This window comes from Manihot esculenta, chromosome 1 (genome assembly GCF_001659605.2).
Source record: "Manihot esculenta cultivar AM560-2 chromosome 1, M.esculenta_v8, whole genome shotgun sequence".
NCBI lineage: Eukaryota > Viridiplantae > Streptophyta > Magnoliopsida > Malpighiales > Euphorbiaceae > Manihot > Manihot esculenta.
In genome coordinates this window covers 31,552,704-31,576,872 of record NC_035161.2, presented here as the reverse complement: position 1 = coordinate 31,576,872, position 24,169 = coordinate 31,552,704, and the positions used below count along the sequence as shown (strand labels likewise).

At 36.5% G+C, this 24,169-nt stretch overlaps 4 protein-coding genes across 5 annotated transcripts; all 4 read left to right on the top strand.

Annotated features, from left to right (window-relative positions):
* Nucleotides 1-10,841: 10,841 nt before the first annotated feature.
* On the top strand, nucleotides 10,842-12,889 carry LOC110599880 (nudix hydrolase 18, mitochondrial). The gene is made up of 5 exons (XM_021736477.2): nucleotides 10,842-11,114; nucleotides 11,431-11,542; nucleotides 11,628-11,711; nucleotides 11,790-11,918; nucleotides 12,033-12,889. Exons 1-5 carry the CDS (start codon nucleotides 11,008-11,010, stop codon nucleotides 12,165-12,167), a joined length of 567 nt encoding a protein of 188 aa, XP_021592169.1. The 5' UTR covers nucleotides 10,842-11,007; the 3' UTR covers nucleotides 12,168-12,889.
* A 1,821-nt stretch (nucleotides 12,890-14,710) lies between these two features.
* Nucleotides 14,711-16,479, top strand: LOC110599873 (plasmodesmata-located protein 7). 2 transcript variants are annotated; one of them, XM_021736464.2, is made up of 3 exons: nucleotides 14,711-15,744; nucleotides 15,906-16,019; nucleotides 16,108-16,479. In XM_021736464.2, exons 1-3 carry the CDS (start codon nucleotides 14,928-14,930, stop codon nucleotides 16,113-16,115), a joined length of 939 nt encoding a protein of 312 aa, XP_021592156.1. In that variant the 5' UTR covers nucleotides 14,711-14,927; the 3' UTR covers nucleotides 16,116-16,479. The 2 variants fall into 2 exon arrangements, with proteins under 2 accessions (XP_021592156.1, XP_043813512.1); XM_043957577.1 differs by lacking the exon at nucleotides 16,108-16,479 and having other exon boundaries at nucleotides 14,711-15,798; nucleotides 15,906-16,022.
* A 4,247-nt stretch (nucleotides 16,480-20,726) lies between these two features.
* On the top strand, nucleotides 20,727-22,102 carry LOC122724448 (9-cis-epoxycarotenoid dioxygenase NCED3, chloroplastic-like). Its single transcript, XM_043959416.1, has 2 exons — nucleotides 20,727-21,789; nucleotides 22,040-22,102. The coding sequence occupies exons 1-2, from the start codon at nucleotides 20,791-20,793 to the stop codon at nucleotides 22,100-22,102; spliced, it is 1,062 nt and encodes a 353-aa protein (XP_043815351.1). The 5' UTR covers nucleotides 20,727-20,790.
* On the top strand, nucleotides 22,080-23,084 carry LOC110621929 (15.7 kDa heat shock protein, peroxisomal). Its single transcript, XM_021766234.2, is given in 2 exon segments — nucleotides 22,080-22,358; nucleotides 22,596-23,084. Coding segments are annotated over 2 exon segments (432 nt in total). The 5' UTR covers nucleotides 22,080-22,213; the 3' UTR covers nucleotides 22,883-23,084.
* The last annotated feature ends 1,085 nt before the right edge of the window (nucleotides 23,085-24,169 follow it).

The following is a 24,169-nucleotide window of genomic DNA, read 5'->3' as shown; positions in this document are numbered from 1 at the left end:
TGAATCTCTGGTTCTTTCTGGTTAATCTGGTCATAGGAGCCGCTATCTTGGAGAAGTCCTGAACGAACCTCCTGTAGTAGCCTGCCAAACCCAAGAAACTTTTAACCTCTGTCACTGTGGTGGGTCTAGGCCAGTTGGCTACAGCTTCTATCTTCTTGGGGTCCACTGCTATACCTTGATCTGACACTACATGCCCCAAGAATGAAATGCTCCTTAGCCAGAACTCACACTTGGAGAACTTGGCATATAAACCATGCTCTCTCAAGGTCTGCAGGACTATCCTCAGATGATGGGCATGCTCCTCTGCATTCCTGGAATACACCAAGATATCATCTATGAAGACAATAACAAAGTGATCCAGGTACTCTCTGAAAACTCGGTTCATGAGATCCATGAATGCTGCAGGGGCGTTAGTTAACCCGAACGGCATCACTAAGAACTCATAATGCCCATATCTGGTCCTGAAAGCTGTCTTAGGTACATCCTCTTCCCTGATTCTCAGCTGATGATAGCCCGATCTCAGATCTATCTTAGAAAAACAACCTGCTCCTGCTAGCTGGTCGAATAGATCATCGATCCTGAGTAGAGGATACTTATTCTTGGTAGTGACTTTGTTCAACTGCCTGTAGTCGATACAAAGTCTAAGGGATCCATCCTTCTTCTTGACAAACAACACTGGAGCACCCCAGGGTGAGGTACTTGGACGGATGAAACCCTTATCTACCAACTCCTGTAGCTGCTCTTTCAACTCTTTCAGCTCTGCTGGTGCCATCCTGTAGGGAGGAATAGAGATCGGTCTGGTACCAGGCACTAACTCTATCTCGAACTCTATTTCCCTCACAGGTGGTAGTCCTGGAAGCTCATCTGGAAACACATCTGGGAACTCTCTGACCACGGGCACTGAACTGGGGTCCCTAACCTGACTGTCTAGCTCTCTCACATGAGCTAGATACCCCTGACATCCCCTCCTGAGCAACCTACGAGCCTGTAGGGCTGATATCAGACCTCTAGGCGTGCCCCTCCTGTCTCCTCTGAAGACAAACTCAGATCCATCCTCATCCCTGAACTTAACTACCTTGTCTCTACAGTCCAAGGTAGCACCATATGCAGATAGCCAATCCATCCCTAGAATGACGTCAAAATCTGTCAACTCTAGAACCACAAGGTCAGCTGGAAGGCATCTACCATCTATAAACACTGGACTATGTCGACAGACTGTCTCTGCCAACGATGGATCACACTTAGGGCCACTGACCCATAGGGGACACTCTAACCCAGACGTCATCAAACCCACTCTCTCTATGGCTCTGGGAGCAACAAAGGAATGCGAAGCACCAGGGTCTAACAAAGCATACACCTCAGAACACCCAATGAGAAGGTTACCTGACACCACGGTGTTAGAAGTGTTTGCCTCCTGCTGTGTCATCGTGAAAATCCGCGCCGGAGCTGACGGACCTCCACCTCTGGGACCTGCAGATGAAGAGGCTGACCCTCTCCCTCTGCCTCTGCCCTGCGTCATAACTGAAACTGGTGGCTGTGGCATGCTAGCTGGAGCTGTCTGCTGGGATGGTGCCGTGAAAGCTGCCTGAGGGCACTCACGAGCCATGTGTCCCTCCTGGCCGCACCTGTAACATCCTGTAATCCCAAAGCGACAAACTCCTCTGTGCGCTTTACCGCACCTACTACACACTGGAACCTCTGAACCTGAACTCATGCCACTGCCCAATCCCAGACCTGCTTTAATCTTGTTCCAGAACTTATTCTTCCTCGACTTCTGCGTGGAAACACTCCACTTCTTACCACTGGAAGTTGCTGCACCCTGTGAAGAGGGATCTGACTTACCCCTACCTGGGGTCTTAGAACCTGAAGACTGTGCCGGCTGCTGTTTCACTGTACCCTGTATAATGGCACTAGCCTCCATCCTCCGTGCTAAATCCACCACGGTGTGGAAACTCTCCCTCTCGGCTGCATGGATCAAAGAGGAATACCTGGAATGCAATTTCATAGCATACCTCCTAGCCTTTTTCTGTTCCGTATCATAGGCCTGTCCTGCATACCGCAGCAACTCCAGAAACCTGTCAGTAAACTCATCAATACTCATATCCTCAGTCTGCTTGAGCTGCTCAAACTCTATCATCTTTAGCTCTTTCGAACTATCTGGGAATGCCCATCCGGCAAACTCATTAGCAAACTCCTCCCAAGACATGTTATCCAACCTAGGGTCCACATAGACGCCAAACCATTCCTTCGCCTTCTTACATTTTAAAGTGAACCCTGCCATCTGAATGGCTCTGGTATCATCTGCCCCTAGCTCATCTGCTATCATCTTGACTGCTTTAATGTACTCAAACGGATCATCTCCGGATTGATACTTAGGAGCATCTAACTTTAGGTAATCAGTCATCTTTACCTTGCTCCTCACAGATGGGCCAGGTTGAGGTGTTTGGATAACTGGGGCTTCTGGTTGTACCACTGGTGGTGGTGGGGGAGGTGCAGAACTTTCTGGTGTAGAGTATGCTGGACTGGGATAAAAAGGTGAGGGTGGATACATGGGATATGGTGGATATGGGGGGTAATACGGTGGATAAGGCATATATGTGGGATATGGGTGAAAACTAGGATGATCCGATGTACCTCCCATCGAATATCCTGGGCCCTGTGGGTAGGGCTGATAATGGGGTGGATAACCATACCCCGAGGCCTGACCGCCTCCCTGTGATGATCCCACATCCTCCTCTGTAGTGCCAACACCTAACCCTCCATCCCTTCTTGGATCCACATCCATCTCTTCCCTTGTATCACTAGATCTTCTTCTCTGTTCTGTCTCCCTCCTGCTTTCATCAAAAGACCTTCTAGGGTCCCTTGATGATCTTTCTCTGCCTGCCCTTTGGGACATAGCTCTTGGCAAAGCAGGGGGACGCCCTTCCATACCCTCATTCTCGGGCGGAGCTCCAGTCAATCTAGCTGATCGACGGGTTGCTCTCATCTTAGCTTCTGAAAACATAACATAAACTTTAGCATCATATGATCCATGTAACAACATGAACCCTCAACTCATAGCATAGCATATCATAGCATTTAAATGCACATGCATAACATCATGGCATTACACATCAAGACAGGACTCAACATCCTATCCTAGTGGACATGATCTTCCTATTGTGCTTGCCCTCTAACACAACCTCTTTCCGATGTGAGATATCTCTAATCCCTGAGCATCTTAGCTCAGCACACCGTACTCTAGAGGCCCTATGCTCTGATACCAATCTGTAACAGCCCGCTTACCGGACCATCACCGGCACTAGGATCCAGATCGGCTTAAGGCCGCCGGGACCCGTAGTAAGCCTACTGTCAACTCTGTGTACCTGATAAATCCCATACATGATCACACTTAAACTTAAAACTGTTACTTACTCTTCTCTCTCTTTTTTTTTTTTTTTTTTTTTGTTTTCTTTCTTTCTTTGCTTGAAACTTTTCTCATCAACTAAGCCTGGACTATGCATGCTCTGTCTGTATGCACTCGAAGAGTGATACCTGCTATGGTACCATACAGTAACTACAGAGATAGAAAGACTACCATGCACCAAGCCTAGCGCATCATAACAACATTATCTCAAACATACAATGATCATGTGCAAAGGGATAAACATACACTAGGGCCAAGCACAATTCTATAACTCAATACATAACTGGTTATTACATCCTTTCTATACATTACATAAACACTGTACTGTACATCATTATCATGTCCACTATTCTATACTAGTACATATGCGTTTACCCTTGCTTTCTCTTTCTCTTTCTCTTCTCTGAGGCCCTGAAAAATGGGGTTAGGGAGAGGGATGAGCTGCTAAAGTCCAGTGAGCGGAATCTATAAAAAATCACATTTAAAACATGCTATCATATGATGCATCACTGCACAAACATTTCACATCTCGGATTGGACATGATCCCAAAACTCCCTCTGTCAGTGCCCGGCTCCCAAAGGAGCTCACACAGGTCTTTCACTAACTACTCATGGTGCCCGACCCTATAAGGGCTCTCACAGGACTCATCCAAGGTAAATGCCCGGCCCCAAAGGAGCTCACACAGGACATACAATAATGACAGACTTATGGGCTATTGAGATCGCCTCGGTCCAATCCACATATACAAGTAATAATGCAATGCATCAACTTGATGAATACTAATGCAAAGCATCCTACATAAACATGGCATTCATGATGCATGAATCATGCTAAAACAGTTCTTAACTTTTAAAATAAAGTTCTGTTCCACTCACCTCTGTCAACTGCTGGGCAGTCTCTGTAACTCTAACTCTGTGGGCCTCCTTGGTCTCTCGGGTCCGTACCTACACAGGTGGACTCAAATGAGGACCAAACTGACTTAAACAGAATTCTTAATATCTCCCCAAAACCCCTCTAAAACATCATAGGCATGCATGGAACAATGGGCAAAAGAAGGCTGGACAGAGCACCTTCGGCGGCACTTTCGGCGGCCGAAACCCCTCTCCAGAGACGAAACTCATGCATGTTCGGCGGCACCTTCGGCGGCCGAAAGCCTCGTCCAGAGACGAAACTCATGCACTTTCGGCGGCCGAACGCCCTCTTTCGGCGGCCGAAAGTCCCTTTCTCACCCAAAAGCCTAGCTTTCGGGGGCAAGGTTTGGCAGCCGAAACTGCCCCCACAAGGGGTTCGGCGGCCGAACCTTGCTTCGGCGGCCGAACCTGGATTCTCCAGAAAGGCAGAATCCGAGCACAACTCATGCTCTCAGCCTCCAAAATCCTATCAAACACCCATAACATGCATACCAACACTTCTCAACTAACACACAACATATCTCATGCATATAGGGGCCTAAAAACTAGCTCAAACCCCAAAAACAACAACAAAACTCATACGAACTCATATGATTAACATATGCTCAAACTCATGCTTATACCCCAAAACATGCCATAAACCTCTCCAAAACTTCTAAAACTTGCTTTAAACATAAGGGGAGGTGAGGATCCATGCTTACCTCTTGAAGAACTAGAGGATTGATGATCCAAGCTTGGAGATGGGGGAAAACTCACTCAAAATCTCCAAGTACTCAACTTTGCTTCCTTTTGCTCAAAACTCTAAAACATAGCTCAAATCAAGTTAAAACATGCAAGATTTGAGAAAAACATGAGAAATCACACCAAGGAGAGCTTGAACCTACCTTTGACCCAAAAACAGAGTGTTTCACACTCAAGTCTCGGGAAAAAGGGCTTTTGTAGTGGCCAACCGACTCTTCCTTCGGCGGCCTAACGTGCATGCGAAATCATGCAACTTTCGGCGGCCGAACTTCACCTTCGGCGGCCGAACCTGGCTTTTGTCCCCTTGGCCTTTTCATTTCAAAACTCAATGTTCTTAACTCAAAACATGCAAACATGATAAAAACACTTAAAAACATCTTAAAAACCTTTCTTATACCCTTAGGGCAAGCTCCGACATCCTCGAATCCCGACTTCCAACGGAAAATCCGCCGGAACGTAGGAATTCCGATACCGGGATCTAGCCGGGTATTACATCCATAAAACTTTTAATGCTCCCTGCCTCTAGGCTGTTGAACATGCTCGGGCTGGCCCAATAAGGGTAGTGGGAAAAACTTTGCACATAAAAGCATCTAAATGGGTCTGCATCTCCATGAACATTTTATAGTTCAAGACGTGCTCCCGAGAGTTTTCCATACCATCATATGCGGCTATTGTCGGCATCATAAATTTTTTGGGATGGTTTTCTGCTGCACCCATCTCACAAATGAGGATGAGGTTGGTAACAGGGGGCTGCTGTTGTCTCATGCCCCCAGCTCTGCTCACAGTTGCTCCTTCAGCCTCTCCAACTTCTGATCTACATCTACCTCTTCTCTCCTTAGCCTTTTCTCCAGGCGGTATTTTCTCTCCAACTCTTCACTTTCTAACCTTCTACTGGTTCAGAAGAATAATTTTTAACCCCATCCTTCTCAATAAGCTCCCTTACTACTCGGTCGTTCACTTTGGCCACAAGCTCATTCCTTCTGTTAGCTTCTCTGCCTCTATCGCCCGTCCTCCTGCTGCTTTGCTGAGTGGCTTGGTGGTTTTGTGTGGATTGGGGATCATTAACATTGAACCCTTCGGTTACTAGTGGTATGCTCAATGGGGTACTGAGTCCCCTTTGTTGCAATATCTGCTCTAGCCAATGAGCACTGCTTTGGAGTTGGAGAGCCACATGGTCAAATAAGATGGTTTGAGGCATGGTTCTGCTGAGCTTTGTGAAGGGTTAAACAACACTGGTGGTTGATTTAGTGGCGCGATAGGACTGAAAAAACTGTGGTCCTTCCTAAGTAGAGCTCAGATCGTTTGAGAAATTTTTAGTATGATTTTCGCCATGGTTGGCTATGCAGATCTCAATGGATATGGTAAAGATGAGAACTCCGGTGACAAAAAGATCTTGTTCGTTCCCACAGACGGTGCCAATTGATGCTCTGAGATCCAATAGAGGGTAGACTCAAGTATGTATTTGTGAACTTGGTCTGGATGGCTCATACCATCTTTCCTTTATTCTTTTCCCTTTTGTCCTCTAGTGACGTGTAACCGCCATCCTGTTACAGTACAACTTGTTATTATCACGCGAAGCCGTACATATTAATGTACTACGTCCTTTTTCATCGTCAAAGCAGTAATTTAATTCCTTCCGATGTCATGCGGTCATAATCCTAGATATATGGGATTTGTAATCCCACTGACCTATTAAATCAATGGAGTTGGATCTCTCGTTAATTGCTTTGTCTGACCTATTTGCATAGAATCAGGACTACATGCTAATGGATGGACCGTGTAGCGGGTTTTAATGAGATTAGAATTCAGGTTTTTTACATGGGTTTAGCTAAGGTAAGAGTATTTGAAACCAATAGTTAGGTAAGAGTATTTGAAACCAATAGTTATGTATTAAACATATAAAAAGTAAGTTATCATTTTGAATGGTTTAAAGTGTATTTAATATTTCTAAAAATATTTAATTATTTGACAAAAGTACTTGAGGGGAAATTAATGTTGTATTCATTTTTTTTAATATTAGAAAAAAATAAATGATTTTTCTATCAAACAAATATTGCATTTATTAACCTTCGTTATAATTATTTATTTAACAGTTAAAAATTGATGTTGTAAATAGTTAAACCTTAAACTGCCTCTTTATCTTTACTGCGGTAACATGGAGCCCTAGTCTATACATTTTTTACAATGGAAAAAAATTATTGTCCAAATTTATAATATTATTAAATAAAAAATAATATATTTATTAAAATATATTATTATATATAACATAATATTTAATTTTTTTATAATAATTTTAAATATTACTAATAGTATTAAAATAATAATTTTATATTTACTGCTAAAATATTATTTTATAAATTTTAAAATATAATAATATCAATAACATAAGAAATTATATTCTTTATATTTCTTATATTGCAAAATTAATAATAAATGATCATATTTAATAAATCTTAATGGTGTAATATTACACTGATGAATTTTTTTAAAAAAAAATAAATATTCATAGCAAAAAATTTTTTTTTGTCGTTCACTTTTATTTGTTTTTAAAATTTTATCCAACAATTAAAAGAAATTTAAATTATCTAAATTATAATAAAAAAATATTCCTTAATTTATTTAAATCACCCTTTATTTACATAATTATTCTAACATCAAATTCTCTATATATTAATCTACGTAAAAGATTGAAATATTTTAGAGAGAAAAAAAACAGATAAAAGTAAAGAAAACACAATAAATACCCTTTAATTTCTTTAAAATAATAAATAAATGTAAATAAATTATTTTTTTAAATGATAAATATAAAAATAAATAAAAAAATATTAAAGACATTTTTATATGGGTAATGACTTTTGATTCGTTATAAGGGTAACGACAATTTCATCGCTATTTTCACTTTTTTTAATTATATTTTTTTAATATTCTAAACAAAAAACGGCTACAAATTTCAAAGAAAGCAACTCGCAGCCGACATATAACCGACCCTGTCCTCGTGAATAATGAAGTTGAAAATATGCGAGGCAACAAATAAGAATAATACGAAATGGAAGGGAAATGTAAAATCTTTGTGACTGAAAAATCAAATAAATCAACGGTGTTCATATTTTGCTAGCCTTCCAAAAACTTTAATTTATTTTTATTATTTAAGAAATATAAAAGAAAAACTATATTACAAGAAGACTAAATAAAATTTATTATTGTCAATTATATTTTGTAATCATTATGAAAAAAAAAAAGAAGAAGTCTTGATGGGATGAATGAAGTGTAGGACACGACAAGATTATTACAAAAAATTAAAGAAATTGTTTATTTGAATAAATAATTTTGCATCATTTTTTAAGACTTTTTAAAAATTACTCAGAAGGTAATGATTTATTAGTTTGAGTTTGTCGTGAGCGGTGGCCAAATGTGTAGGAGCAAACGTTGGTGTCGATGAGATGAATCCATGTGCTACACCATGTGCCTGAGATCAGATGCATCGCCTATGGTTTTACTTCAACGTTCCATAAGCTTCTATTGGTTTGTTTTTTCCAAGTCTTCTCTTTTTTTATATATATTAATTAAATACTCTCTTAAATTTATACCTTCTGGAACCCAATGAGTGATTGACAAGTTCCAAAATTTATAATTTTATTATATAATATATATGTATAATATTTTAGTCATACATTAGGTCTTCTACCATTTTTTTATGTATAAAAAAAATTAAGGGCACATGTCCTTATGCATACACAAATTTTGTCAGTTTATGGTATTATTGAGCAAGACACGAATCTTAAGAAACCCATATCCCAAAAATTAACCATTAATCATGTTTTTATATAGTCCTGATTTTTTTTTCAAGTAGGGTGAGAGTCGAATCTTAAACCTTTTAAGACTACAAGATGTACTTTTTTACTAGATTAAGTCTTGGAATGCTATATAGTCCTAACTTTAAAATTGAGAAATAGAATTTTGTGAAATCGAATTTTGGTATAATTAAAGAATTTTTAGTACTTTTATCAACTTAATTAAAAGTGCTAGACGTCTTAACGTAATTGAAAAGTTTAAATACTTTATTCTTTTTTAAGGTTGTTGTCTGGATACATGGTAATTTTTGTGAAGAAATAGCTCCAGCAAAATAATCGTAGTTTTGTAAAATTTTCAACTATATAGTCTTGAATTATTTAAAAAATAAAAAATCAACTTAATTATTTTACAATGATATGTTTCGTTATTTATTAATTAATTATGAGAGTATATTTATTATTTTAAAAATAATTTTTGACGGATAAAAATTAAAAATATATACTAAATAAAATTAAAAAATAAATATTAAATTTATTCTGAGAAAAATGGATATGATAATAATAAAAAATAATAATAACAGTAATAAACAAATAAAAAGAAATGAGATGAAGAACAAACTCGATTTATAGGAAGAAAAAATTAAAAAATAAAAAACAAAATTAATACTATTAATTGTTAAGTGATAAATTTAAAGATAGTTAATTACGATTGATAACTGACTTTTAGATTATGTATAACTGTTACTGCAGGTAATAAAAAGAGTAAAAAAATATAAATTAGGATATTTATAATAATTAAAAATAAAATTTTAATTTCATGCATATACATAATTGTTATAATATAATAATAAATATTATAAATTTAAAAAATATTAACTGGTCTAATTAGTATTTATTATATTTTATAATTTCAAATAATTATTAATGTGAAATTTAATTTAAAAAATTAATGATAAATAATTTTAATTTTATAATTGATCTGAAATATGGCTGATAAATTTTATATGAATTATTAATTAATTATAATTATTTAAAAAATTATTAAATATTTAATTTAACTGTTTTAATACTAATCAATTATTAATTATATTCGACAGGTAAACTATATATTCTTTAAATGGTAAAAATGATATATTTTCTGTAATTGTTTTTCTTGATAATTAATTAAATAATATAAATAAAAATAGTAAATAATATTAATTAATTTAATTATTATAACTAGTTTAAAATTATATAAAAAATAAAAATTAACGGTAAACTATAATAAAATGCTTTTTAAGTATTGAAGAATTATTCTAATAACAATAATTTATATTATTATTATAGGAGATGGGGAGAGGTTAGTAAATAATAAAATGGAATTTTCTTTTTCTATAAAATAAAATGGAATATTGGGAACCAAGTAAAAGTGATGCCAAAATGGATAGAAGCAAAACTAGAAAGCAAGTAAATACGAAGTTGACGTAACAATGGATATGATGTGTGTTTTACGCATCGATCCCAATCAGCGGACTGTCCATTGTTTTCAAGTTTTTTTTTTTAAATTAAATTAAATTAAATGTAGATTTTTTTAATCAGTCATGGGCTTTTTCTTTTCTAGAATATACGAATTAATTCTGAAATAAATATACATGTACATATTACACAAAAAGTAATATATATTTTTATTTTAGTATTATTTAATAAATATAATTACTTTATTAATAAATAATGAAATTTCACTTTTCATTTTATTTCAATTAAATTAAATACACATCTCAAATCGCTTTGTTAAAAATTATAATATACTCTGAATTTACTATAGATTTAAAATAAATAAATGTTTAAGGAAAAGAGGAGCAATATTTCTACATCATCCATCATTCTAGATAATGTAATAAAAGTCAGAGTCAGCTACACGTACTCATTGGTGCAGGTGAAATGAACTTTAACGTGGGAGGTCCCCCACTCGATCCACGCTCTTCCCTTCATCCATTATTAATAGGAGCAGCTCAGATGTCTCTTTAAGCTCTTCATAACCACTAACAGAAAATCCTCACCTTTTATAGCCATTCAAATTATTCACCTTATCATTAATTTTCCTTCCTTTCATCCCCAAAATCCTATTTCTTGTCTCTGTTTGTTTCCTGTTTCCGATTCTAAAAGATTATAGACAATATGGTGGCTTTGGTTTCCCAAGAAAATGTTGTAGCTCTGCCTCTGGTTTCTCGCACTGGTAGACATTTACAGCGCTATACTAAAGCTGGTCGTCGTCAAGTAGTAGGGTTAGTTTCTTTAATCCTTTTTTCCCCAGGTTCTTGGATTCATTAGCTAGCTATGGAATCTTGATTTTCCACTTCTTTAAATTAAATGCTTTCTCCTAGTTCAAAGGTTGGGATGTGTTAACCTTGGCCTTCCAAATCTGAAATTTCCCATCTTAAACTAAAATATCCTGCTAATGTTGATATCAAGATTCAAGAAAGTGTCTAGTCATTCAGTATCCCACATGGGCTTACTTTTATTTGATGGGTGGAAATGCTAATTATTTGATTTGATGTTTTTTCATGGTTGAAATTAACTTTTTTATTTGCCCTCATGCAGCTGTATACCTTATAAATACAAAAGTGGAAAGCAAGAATTCTTGGACATTGAAGAGGGATTAGAAGTTCTTGTAATCAGTTCCCAGAAAGGAAAAGGAATGTTGTTTCCTAAGGTACCTACCTCACTGAGTAATTGCTTTAGTTCATGCGATTAATTCCTCAACTCACATAATCACTTCAATATGATTTTGTCTTCAGGGAGGTTGGGAATTGGATGAAACAATAATAGAGGCAGCTTCAAGAGAGACACTAGAGGAAGCTGGAGTGCGAGGCATTGTTGAGGTTAGCTTGGTTTTACAAGTTCTTGAATGTTTGATTCATTTTTTTTTCCTGTTCTGAAGTTTGGGTATTTTCTTTCAGTGTGCATTAGGTGAATGGAGTTTCAAGAGCAAAACACATGACACCTATTATGAAGGCTACATGTTCCCTCTACTTGTTCAGGAGGAATTAGATTTCTGGCCTGAGAAAAACTTTCGTCAAAGACAATGGGTATGCTCCTAAATGTCCAAAATCAATAATATTTAGATTTATCATCAAAACCACCCATACCCATAACACAAGTTTTGCTGATTTCGTTTTCCCATTTTGTCAATTGATGTGTAGATGAGTGTGGCAGATGCAAAGGAATGCTGTCAACATTGGTGGATGAAGGAAGCTCTAGATAGATTAATTAATCGACTCAGATGTCAGCAACAACTTGAAAAGGAAGAAGCAGTGTCTTGTACTTTAAGCTTTTAGAGCAAATCCAACCAGTAAATAGGCAAAATTGCTGAACAACCCAGCCGCAGGGTGTTTTTAGAATTTAGACAATGGCGAAGTGCAAAGGCCAGTGGGAATTGAAATGATCAAGAAAGAATTTCTTAGGTTTTTATTATAAATCTTGTTAGGTATATTTTGGAGGGAATGCCCGGAAAAAGAAAAGGAAAAGAAAAAAAGCTGGATCAAGATAATGTTGGTATCACATGGTTTCTAAATGCAAAGAATTTTGTAAAGACGAAAAAAAAAAAGGTTATGATAATTTTGTTAAGTGGGTTAACAATCATGGACTTCAACCTTCAGGCCTTCCAAAATAGACAGAGTAACTTGAGGAGCATTGGCAGCAATAATCAACATGGAAGCTTCCCATGTCTCATTAAACAAATTCTTACAAGTATTTATAAATATGAAGTCTGAGGGAGGAAGACATATACGTGGAAAGATAAAAGCTAAAACAGAACTGAAAGCTGCACAGGATTTAGGACAAGTTTTTTAGTTTTTATTCTTGATCAGCAATTATGAGACTTGATTTTTTGTCCTGTTTAATCAGTTCTTTATGAAGCATTTGTTCTGCACAGTCGCCTGTCCCATTTTATCTGGAGTGAACATTGAACTAGTGTTTTGAAGCCCAGATGTACTTGTTAAAAATCAGTTTGGTTAGATCAATTAAATCAAGAAATGGATTAATGATTGATTCAGTTCAATATGTCTTTTTTTTTTCTTCACTTGAACTTAATATATTAAGTTGTGGAAAATTTTTTAGTCACGAATTTTTGGTATTTGTAACTCACTGATTTATTGGCTTACTAATCTATGGCACCCATCACACAGATAAACGTACTAAAAAGTTAAACGTATTAAAAAGTATGTGGAGCTCATTTTTCAAATTTTAAAATGTTAAAAAGTTTAAATTTAAACTCAAAACTATTGATTTAAGGGAAAAAAATATATATTATTTTGATCGTGATATGTTAAACGATATTTTGATAAAGTCAAATTGATTCCCTGTAGAATCTAAAAAGAATATTATGTTGAACTAATAAACAGAAGCATGATTTCCCTTTTGGCTCCAAATTCTCCTCCAAAAAAGCGTTGAAGATGAGTTCCACTCGGAAAGTATACCTACCATTTGGGCCAAATATTTCTTAATTTTCTTATTTACTTATAGATTTCAAATGAGAAATTACTGCACAGGTTTGAACTCTCCTTCAGCTACTGATAGTAATCTCATAAAGAACAGGGAATCAAAGGCAACTTTCTGGGTTATTTTTCAAACGGCGAGCCAAAGAAATGTTAAATAAAAAGTGGGTTAAAGGTAAAGATTCAATGAAATTTAGAATATCAAAAAAAAAGAATATATGGTTTAGCCTGTGAGTCCTTTTCTCTATGGGCTTTTTCATGGAAGTTCACGTTACACACCACTCGCCAACAAGTCTTGACCAATTATTTAGAGCTCTGTTGGGGTTTTCTTTTTTTATTTAGTTATTATTAATTATTATTATCAAAATCTCATTTTCATATTTAATATAAATAAGCATCCTATATTTTATTTATTTAATTTATTAATACGTGTTTGCATATTTTATATATTTTTTTACTACTGGTATTTAATTAATAAGAGGCACCATAATTCAACCTTTAGCTTCAACACTCACTTCAAATGTCTGGATTTATAAGAACTAATAATAATAATAATATATTTTACTATCTGCAACAATTTTATTTTTCTAAAGATTTGTTTTCAATATTCTTCCCCATCATATTTTATATCTATATGGATTGGATGTAGAGAAGTTTTTTCTTTAATTAATTGCGAATAAGTTCCGAATTGGTAATCATCAGAATCTCGTATGAGTTGTTAAAATAAAAAAAACTAAGGGAATGTTTGGATTAGAGGATTGAAGGAACTTTGGAGGTCTCATGCCCAACAAGTCCTCCATACTCATCAATCAACTGTTGTTCAGCTGATAGATTTTCTAAACTGTTGCATTTAAAAAAGTTAAGTCTCACGAATTCGATTGAATGCTTGAGGAAAACTATTGAAAAAGGGCAAGACAAAATGAATTACATGAGAGAGAGAATTGATCCCAATTTAGTTGGACTTGATTTGAAGGCCACAATATTTTCTGATGCAGTAAAAGCATCAATTATCACAGAGAGAACGTTAGCCTAGATGACTGCATCTGCATGGAACGAGAAGCTTCATCAATTTCTAAAAGCAGGAGAAATTTTACCCCCTATCAAAAGATATCAAAATTAACATAATTTATGCGAGTCTTGTCATTATTTTGCCTATTATCAACTGTGATTTGTAAGAGCTATACATCACATGGCAACGAGACCACAGGAGCTGTAATGTTGGGGCGTGTTTGAGACAAAGACAAACTTTCATAAATATTAAACGACATTATTGAATATGACATTTCTATCTGCAATCTCTTTCCCTTATTAAATTCCAGAGAAAAAGAAAAACAAAGCTCCATCATCGCTAAATATGTGTGTGTTTGCGACCATACCTTGTGAGCTTCTTGTTCAGTAGTGGCAGCAATTTCTTGGAGCATTTATTTCAAATGCCCCCACAGTATATATTGGGGTGTGGCAATGTAGACCTCCAGAGTGTGGTGGACATTAATATACCTACAAATTTATTAACCAATTTATGAACTTAACATGTTTTCGTCCTTTCAGTTCAGTCTTTAAAAGAAAAGCAAATAGGTTTCTTATCCCTTCAAAAACAACCTTATGGAGATTGATACATGCATATATCCATGCACTTTTCGCTTTTTTAAAATCACTATCTATTGCTCGCTACAAAGAAGTTGTCTAAAAATGGCATGGGCAACTTGTGATCTTCTCTTAATCTCCATTTTCTTCTTCTCTCTCTCGTTTCTTCCAATCGCTTCTCCTTCTTCTACCAACTCCTTCGTCTTCGGAGGCTGCACTCAGCAGAAATACTCACCAGACTCACCTTACGAGTCCAACATCAACTCTCTGCTCACTTCTCTTGTCAACTCAGCCAGCTTCTCCTCCTACAACAACTACACCATCGCGGGCTCCAGCCCACAAGACGTTCTCTACGGCCTTTTCCAATGTCGCGGCGACCTTTCGATGCCGGATTGCTCTGCATGCGTAGCTCGAGCAGTGAGTCAATTGGGTTCTTTGTGTTCTCAGACATGTGGTGGAGCAGTGCAACTTCAAGATTGTTATGTCAAGTATGATAATACTACGTTTTTAGGAGTGGAGGATAAGACTGTGGTCTTCAAGAAATGTGGGCCGCCCGTTGGATATGATACGAATCCTATGAGTGATAGGGAAGCGGTGATGACTAGTCTTGCTCGGGCTGGTGGGCTGTATCGAGTTGGTGGGTCGGGTGAAGTTCAGGGTTTTGCCCAATGTATTGGAGATTTGAGCTTAGGAGAGTGCCAGGATTGCCTGTCAGAGGCCATCGGCCGGTTGAAAAACGATTGCAGCAACGCGGTTTACGGTGATTTGTTCTTGGCTAAGTGCTATGCTAGGTACTCCACCGGTGGTGCTCATGTTTATATCAATACTCATGATGGTAAGCTATTCTTGAAGTTTCATGCAATATAGGATCTAGGTAAAATGGAAAATGATAAGTTTGAAGGTTAAAAAAAGGAAAAAGAAAAAGAATGTTTCTTCGAAGATATGATGAAGTTGGACACAATGTAAAATTGAAATATTTTGTGATATATATTGCAGATAAAAGTATGAACGAGAGCGAGAAGACATTTGCAATTATAGTTGGATTATTAGCTGGAGTGGCTTTGATAATTATTTTCGTTAATTTCATAAGAAATGTATCTGAAAGAGACGGTATAATCTGAACCTTTGTTTTGTCTGTTTCTCTAATATCTCAATTAGCTTCGTAACTAAAAGGGTCAATTTCTGAATTCTCATGCAGGTAAATAAACTGTGACCTCTTCCAAGACATTGGCAAAGCCACTCACTATTTACTATTCCTCAACATTCCCATCCACACGGCTCTTTGGCTTCCTGTTTGTTATGATGTAAATTATGGAGAGTCCACGACTATGTCTTTGAGTAGTATTAGGAGTGGCATGTAGAAATCTCATGCGCGACATGAGCAATTCAAATTTGAGTATGGTTTATATTAGATGTGACCTGAACTTTATGTACATGTAGATGCGGAAAGATCGATAGATAGATAGAAAGTGCTGCTGGATCCTATGGCAAATCTTGGTGTAAGAATCGCTCTTCTCATAATAGTCTGTTTTCCATGGAAATAAGATTTCTTATCCGAGATTTTAGGAAATTGGATCCAAGATAAAGCTTCCGCCTCTTTCTTCAAACTGAAGTAGTGTTTCTATCATGGTCACAAACCTATCCATACCTCAGAATTTATCCATCACAGCAAGTTAAATCCGCATCAGCGTCCACGTACCGTTATTAGAATTAAATTCATTGAAAATGCAACCCGGCACATATAACATTTGGTCTTCAGCGAACAATTTTTATGATAAAGCAATTCTACATTTTCTCCAGTAGATTTATCTACAGTTGAATCAACTCATGGTTTTTTGTAATTTACAGATTTCACGAGAAATGCCTCTTAGTCATTCAATATCAAACCCTCCCCTTGGTTCTGAGATAAAACATCTGCCAAGGCCCAAGTGTATCATGAGCTACCTTCGCCCTTTCTCTGTTCCAAAGTCATCAAACAAGAAAATTTCTACTTAGAAACCCAAGCAACATTAAATGGAGGCAGTGGCCATAGGTGGGCAATCCGGAAAACAAAGCACCAACATGGAAAATCCATAGCTCTGGGCGCCGAGCAGACGATTTGGAACCAGATGGCAAAAAAGACCACACAAGCAAGAGATATCAGGCTCATTATCAGAGCAAACCCAACAGGCTAATAAGACCTGCTTGCTCGATTTTCATCAGTAAAGGCCCAGTCCATCATGGACCTCCACCATCAAGACGTGCATCTAGAAAAAAAAAAAACAAGAAAAAAACTGGGTGAAGCAACAAATGATTAGGCATCCCCTCAACGTTTTCCATCTTCCAAACCCTGCAAACCACAACACAACCAAGAAGAACAAGTAGCAGCCACCAGATCCCTTTCCATAAAGCTTTACTGCCTACCAAAACTGCACAACATAGCTATTTACAATCCAACTTGAAAGTAGAGATGAAAACTCGCGCTCGGATTGGAAAAGAAAGGCCTTACATTGCCCGAAGAGGTAGAAAAGGTCAACTACGCGGTAGAACAAAAGCCTAGAGCCCAAAGGGAAAAGGAATCATCGAGAAAACTCTCTCTTGAGAGAAATTGAAGCATTCAAGATCACCCAACACGCTAACAAAGTTTGGAAAGGAAAGTTAATTATAAAAAGAAAAGCTACAAAAGTTTGGAAATGGATCGTAAACTATCACAAGATAGGAACATTATGGAATTTTTCCTATCATTTTGTGCACAAGAGCAAAATTTTCCATTCTGCAAACGACCAAGAAACTTTTCCTTTATCATACCCAAATACAAGTAAACTGCAATTAGCAAGATTTAGATCATCTAGAAATAAACAAATTATCTAAGAGACGAAAAACAATGAACCTATGACTTTAGATGCCAAATAAACGATCTAAAAAACATAGAAAAAGGAGAACATGGATGATAAATTAGTTCTCCTGCCAACAGAAAGGCCCAACAAGAGGCTAAATGCTGACATCAACGAATTACGTTCTATTGCTCAACAGTTCCCTTGTCTGGACGACATTGATCATGGGAAAGATAAAGACTCGGACAACATTTCGAGAAAAGGTGACGATAGTGAAGACTCAGTTGGATTACATTACTTAGATACAGTTGAGTAAACATGTAAGCTACCAACAAAAAGAGTTTGGATCTCATATCAAATTTTGAGGCAAACGGAAGATTTAATGTCCATGAAGCTTTCAATTCATGGCAACTCTAATGCTGGAAGTTGCATAAACGATGTACCATTCAGATGGTGAGATGTTAGAGACAGAGAAACGCACCACAAACAATTTTGACATTTGAGAATAGCATTCATGATTTGGACTACTATAATTATGTAAGTTGTGTTAAGAATAAATAGAGCTTGGGCCACAACTCGGGAAGAAACGAGCAAGAAAAATGGGCAGTGAAGGAGAAGGAGAACAAAAGAAGACTTTTTTGTCAAAATAAAACTTCATCATACATAACTTATTTAGACATTCAGAAACTAGAAACTTGAACTGTTCGGACATTTGTAAAAGCAAAATGCAATTTTTTAATCGCAGTAGACAAAAGAACCGATAACCTCTATCCCCTGAAAGAAAACTCAAGAAAAAGTAAATTTAAGAAATAGCAAACCCATGTGATAAAATAAAAAAGAAAACTTTTTTAAAAAAAGGGAATGCAACACGTCGCATTGTAGAAGAAATTATTGTATGGTAGTCCAGTAATAAGGGCTCCTTTTGGCATCCGCTACTGTATATATATTGAAGAAAAGCAGCATATAAATATATCGTTAACGCAAATAAAATTTTTTCTTTTTTGGCAGATTTGATCCGCTTCGGTCATTAAAAAAGAAGAAAATCCAACACAGACGAGCAGCAGAATGAAACTGCTCTTGCAAATACTTTTCATTCTCGGAAAGATGCCAAAAGTACTCTTGCATGATATTTAAAAAAAAAAAAAAAAAATCATTCCTATAGCTATAGGTCTTACCGTTTTACAAACAAGCAGATTTTATTGGAAGGGTGAATATATCAGATCTTCATTTTACTAACACTGAATCAAATTTATACTTATACCAATAACTAAGAACACTACATAGAGGCATATATGGAGCGGAAATGAAAGAAATATTGTGCAAATACCAACCAAAAGCCGCCATCAAGGGATGCTAAGATGTAATTCAGCATATCACCATCATTATTCAGCATTATCTGCTATCTAGCAACACCGACAACCATCGCCCAAGAATATTAAACATAACAGGAGAGGAGTTCATAGCTAAAAAAAGATAGCAATTAATTTTGTCACATGACTAAGGTTTAGCTACCCACCATTTCAGGGAACAAATCAAGTAATGCACTTTCAACAATTGCACGCACAAGACAAAACTTCTATCAAAGGGGATAACAAAGTATATTACAGAGTGCCATCAGATGGGTCATAATCAACGTAGATTATTTCACAGCCCACTTACAGTAGATACACTACAAGGCTCAAAGCCCTTTCGCAATTTCCCAAACATCACCTGGCATTCCAATTGATAAGTGAAAGCTTCAAACGGAAAACCACCACAAAGTACATCAAATACATATATATAATGAAAATGCTGGCAAAAGAAATATTGAAAAAAAAATATGAAGGGAGCATGAAAGTGTAATTAAGGGTTAGGTTTTATTTAGGTTGATCATATTTTGCTTTTACATTTTTCCCACTTCCATACATGACAGGACATTTTATTTCAAAAATGCAATTTTTTTTCTTTGCAGTCATTCAATTGAAAAAAAAATTGAACAAGTCAAACGATTCTAATCGACTGCTGCCATCAGAATGAATTGATAATAGGAATTATTTCATATTTCCATTACATGGAACTCAAAGCCCTTGCGCAATATCACAATCATCATCTAGCAGCAAAGAGAACAATCATGACTCAAAACCCAAGAATAATCAAAAGAAAAAAGTGGCAGAGAGCTGCAGAAATGAATTCAATCACTTGATTTTGCATCCATATACCATACCACTGGTTGAAAGAACAAATCCTACACTTTCAACGGGTGCTTAATAAAAAAGGCACCGATATTAGAAGATTAATTTAAGAAAAACCTCGAATCGAATACCTGAGAGAGAAGGAAGGATTAGCAAATCAGTATCGCTGTAGATCAGATAAATACAAACGGCGGATAGAAAGCGGCCAAAGACCAAAGGGCCGAAAATGAAAAACCCTAGGAGTTGTAAATACTCGCAACACCGGCACGCACGGCATATATGCAGGGCTGGGTTTTTGTTTTTAGTTTTGGGCGTCCAAACCCATATAGCCCCATATTTCATATTTTAATTTGTTTTTTCTAAAACAAATTTCATTTAGGTTGTTTTCGGATAAAATAATTTAAATTAATTTTTATAAAATTATTAGTGAAATCAATTTTTTAAAAATGATTTGAATTATTATAAATATCTTAAAATTAATAATAAAAATAATTTGAATTATTATTATTATTAGGGAAAATTACTTTATAGTCCCTGAGATTTAATGTAATTAACACTTCTGTTCCTCTATTTTGGCGACCCAACACTTAAGTCCCTCACTTTCTCTTCCGTCCAAATTCGTAGTCCTTCCGTCCAAATTCGTAGTCCTTCCGTCCAAAATAGCCGTTTGGGACACGTGAATTGACAAAATTAACCCTCTTCTTCTTCTTCTTTCTTCTTTCTTCTTTCTTCTTCTTCTTTCTGCAACTTCTTCTTCTTCCTTCTTCTTCTTCTTCCTTTCTTCTTTCTTCTCTCTTCCCTCAGATCACTCTTTCACTCTCTAAATCCTTTGTCTAATCCTTCTCCGTCTACGCTCCCACGCACCCCAAATTTGCGCATTCCTCTGGTTTTATCGCCATGGTTTCTTCTTCTTCACTTTCGCCAGCTGCAGCTACAAGCATGAGCTCTTCTGTTTCTCTTGACAGGCCTAGCAGAAAACCCAACATCTCTTCCTCTCTTCAGACTCCTTCCATTATCCATTTTCCTAAACACTCCTCCACAGCCACTTCTTATCCTCCCTCTCCTTCTATTTCTACAACAATTCCAAAGAAAATTGTCACTACTGTTCCTTCTGTTGATAAATCATTAGCCCCAATGCAAAACCAATGGAATTTTTTGCAAAAAGCTGCAGCTATGGCCTTGGATTCTGTGGAAAGTGCTTTAGTTTCACATGAACGTCGATTCCCTCTTCCCAAAACTGCTGACCTAGCAGTCCAAATCGCCGGCAACTTCGCTCCCGTGTCGGAGCGACCCGTTGTACGTAATTTGCCCGTTACTGGTACAATCCCAGATACTATTCGAGGTGTTTATGTTAGAAACGGCGCAAACCCACTTCACGAACCGGTAGCTGGTCACCATTTCTTTGATGGTGATGGGATGGTCCATGCTGTTCGGTTTGAGAAAGGTTCCGTCAGCTATTCTTGCCGGTTCACGGAGACAAACAGGCTGGTTCAAGAGCGAGAATTGGGACACTCAGTTTTCCCAAAGGCCATCGGTGAACTCCATGGACACTCTGGGATAGCTAGGCTGTTGCTTTTTTGTGCTCGTGGGCTTTTTGGTATCGTTGATTCTAGCCATGGGACTGGTGTTGCTAACGCTGAATTGGTTTACTTTGATGGTCGTCTTCTCGCCATGTCTGAAGATGATCTGCCTTACCATGTTCGTGTTCTTCCCTCTAGAGACCTCAAAACTGTTGGACGATACAATTTCAATGGCCAACTCAAGAGTTCAATGATTGCTCATCCAAAAGTCGACCCACGTTCTGGGGAATTGTTTGCTCTAAGTTTCTTCCGAGCGACCCAAGTTCAAATTCAGGCAAAGAAGATTCACATGGGATTTCACATGGAGAAGAGAAGGGCATTTTTGGAAAAAATTATCATATCTCACATTTGACTCTTTGACCAAACGGTTTAAATGGACGGAAGGACTACGAATTTGGACGGAAGAGAAAGTGAGGGACTTAAGTGTTGGGTCGCCAAAATAGAGGGACAGAAGTGTTAATTACGTTAAACCTCAGGGACTATAAAGTAATTTTCCCTTATTAATATTAATAGATAAGCCGAAACTTACTACAAGTTTCCGTTGGCTGGTTGTTCATAATTTGTAGTTTCTAAAGAGGTCCAGAAAGAAACACATGGTATTTGCATTATCAAATAATGGCAGGAAATAGGATAAAGCCCAGAGAAGCTTCTGGACTCTCTCCCTCTATAAATTTAAGAAAAACCAAACCCATCTCCCATTGAAAGGAGCTCGCTCTGTGCTGTGGATTCTGCAAGTAGCAATGGCTGATGGTATCTTCGGATTCGGTCACCCTTTTAGGCGACTCTTCTGGAGCCCTTAGTTGTTCCGCGAATACTCTGGATCACGACCTCTCATGGACTGGATTGAAACCTCCTCTGCTCATATCCTCAAATTCAATGTTCCTGGTATCGCTTCTCTCTCTCTGTCTGCAAGATGATAATGCTTTTTTTTTTCCTTCTTTTCGAAAGAATCATGCCAAACAAGGAGTGAGTGTTTGAATTGTTTACTTGATTTGATTCATTGATCCATTTGTTGATGGGTTTTGTTTGTCAACCGTAGTCCTGGCATTTAAGAGTTGAAATTTGATGGGATTTGGTTCTGCTGAGATGAAATGTTGAAGCAAATTCTATTTTGGTGAACAGGGTATAACAAAGAGGAAATAAAGGTTCAAGTTGAAGAAGGAAATATTTTGCACATAAGAGCAGAGGTTGGTAAAGAGGATGACCATGGAAATGACGCAATTTGGCATGTTGCAGAGAGAGGGACAGGAAAGAAAAGCTTTTCTCGAGAAATTGGATTGCCAGAAAATGCAAAGGTGGATCAAATTAAGGCTCAGGTAGAGAATGGTGTGCTCACCATTGTTGTGCCAAAGGATGCAAGTCCAAAACCATCTAAAGTGAGAAATATTAACATCAGTAGCAAACTTTGAAATGGAAATCTGATGCTTCATTTGCACTGAAGTTAGCAGAAAATAATGTTGGCTTTCTGAAACTTTTGTTCCTCTGCAAATTTGCTGATAAAATTTGCCCTGTCATAGACATTACCCAAAGGCCATGAGGACTATTATAAATTTGTAAAATTTCTCAAATTTTATAGTATCTAAACTCTTAGTGTCCATAAAATTTATGGAATTGGATAATATCTCTGAACTAAAATGAGTCCTTGAGCATGGAAAATGAGGCCTAAATCAAGCCCAACTGAAATGAGCCGAGTAGTCCAAGTTTTGGACGAATAGAGCCCAACTGAAATAGCCAAGCCTAAAGCTAACTAGTTCTGCTCCATTAATCTGATTCTCAACAGGCGAATTCAAATTACATTTTGATAGTATTTTGAACTTGAACAATATCAATTATTTTAATGATTATTAAACTTTTCATAATTAAAAGTTTAAACTTCAAATTCTAAATTTTTAATCAAATTTTGTTTTCACATCTAGAAATTATTCAACTTTAAATTAAATATTATATTTTTATAAATGAAGTGCAAGTGTAAATTCACAAAGGCTTCAATATATAAATTGATGTGTAGAGTATAGACACCATTGATTGAATTGAAAAGCTGGTAGGTGGAGAGTTCACACTTGTTTGTGGGAAAATTTCCTCCATATCGTGTCTTCCTCTTTAAGATTATCCTTGTTTCATTAATTGTATTGGGTTAGCTCATAGACAAGTTTCTTTTAGGCTGTTGACTGAGCCAGACAACACAAATTCACATCTCCCAAGGTTTCTTTCAAGTTTCCTCATAACTTAGTCCCAAATAGCAACAGCTAGGCATGTCCATTTCCATGTGATGAATTCAACAAGAATGCATCAACTTCTCAAGCTTCCTCAGCTACCCATTGCCCATTGAATTAATTAATATCACTCTTTATGATTTTTTTTAAATTATAAAATTTAATAGATCAAGTAATAATTTATATGTACAATAAAGATAACATTCACACTTTAATATTTCCCATTAACAAAAGATAAATTTATTATAATTAATTAAAGAAATTTAAACTCCATATTTTTAATTCGCTGTACTTTTTTAAATAAAAAACTGTTTAATTTGTTTATAATTAAAGTTATAAATGAATTAAATTATTTATAACTCATTTAAAATTTTTAAAAAATTTAATTTGGCTTGACTCTATTTTTAAATAAGTTGAACTCAAAATTAGTGTTTAGTTTCGTTTAATTAAATTTGAGTTTTTTAATATTTAATTCGTTGAAAT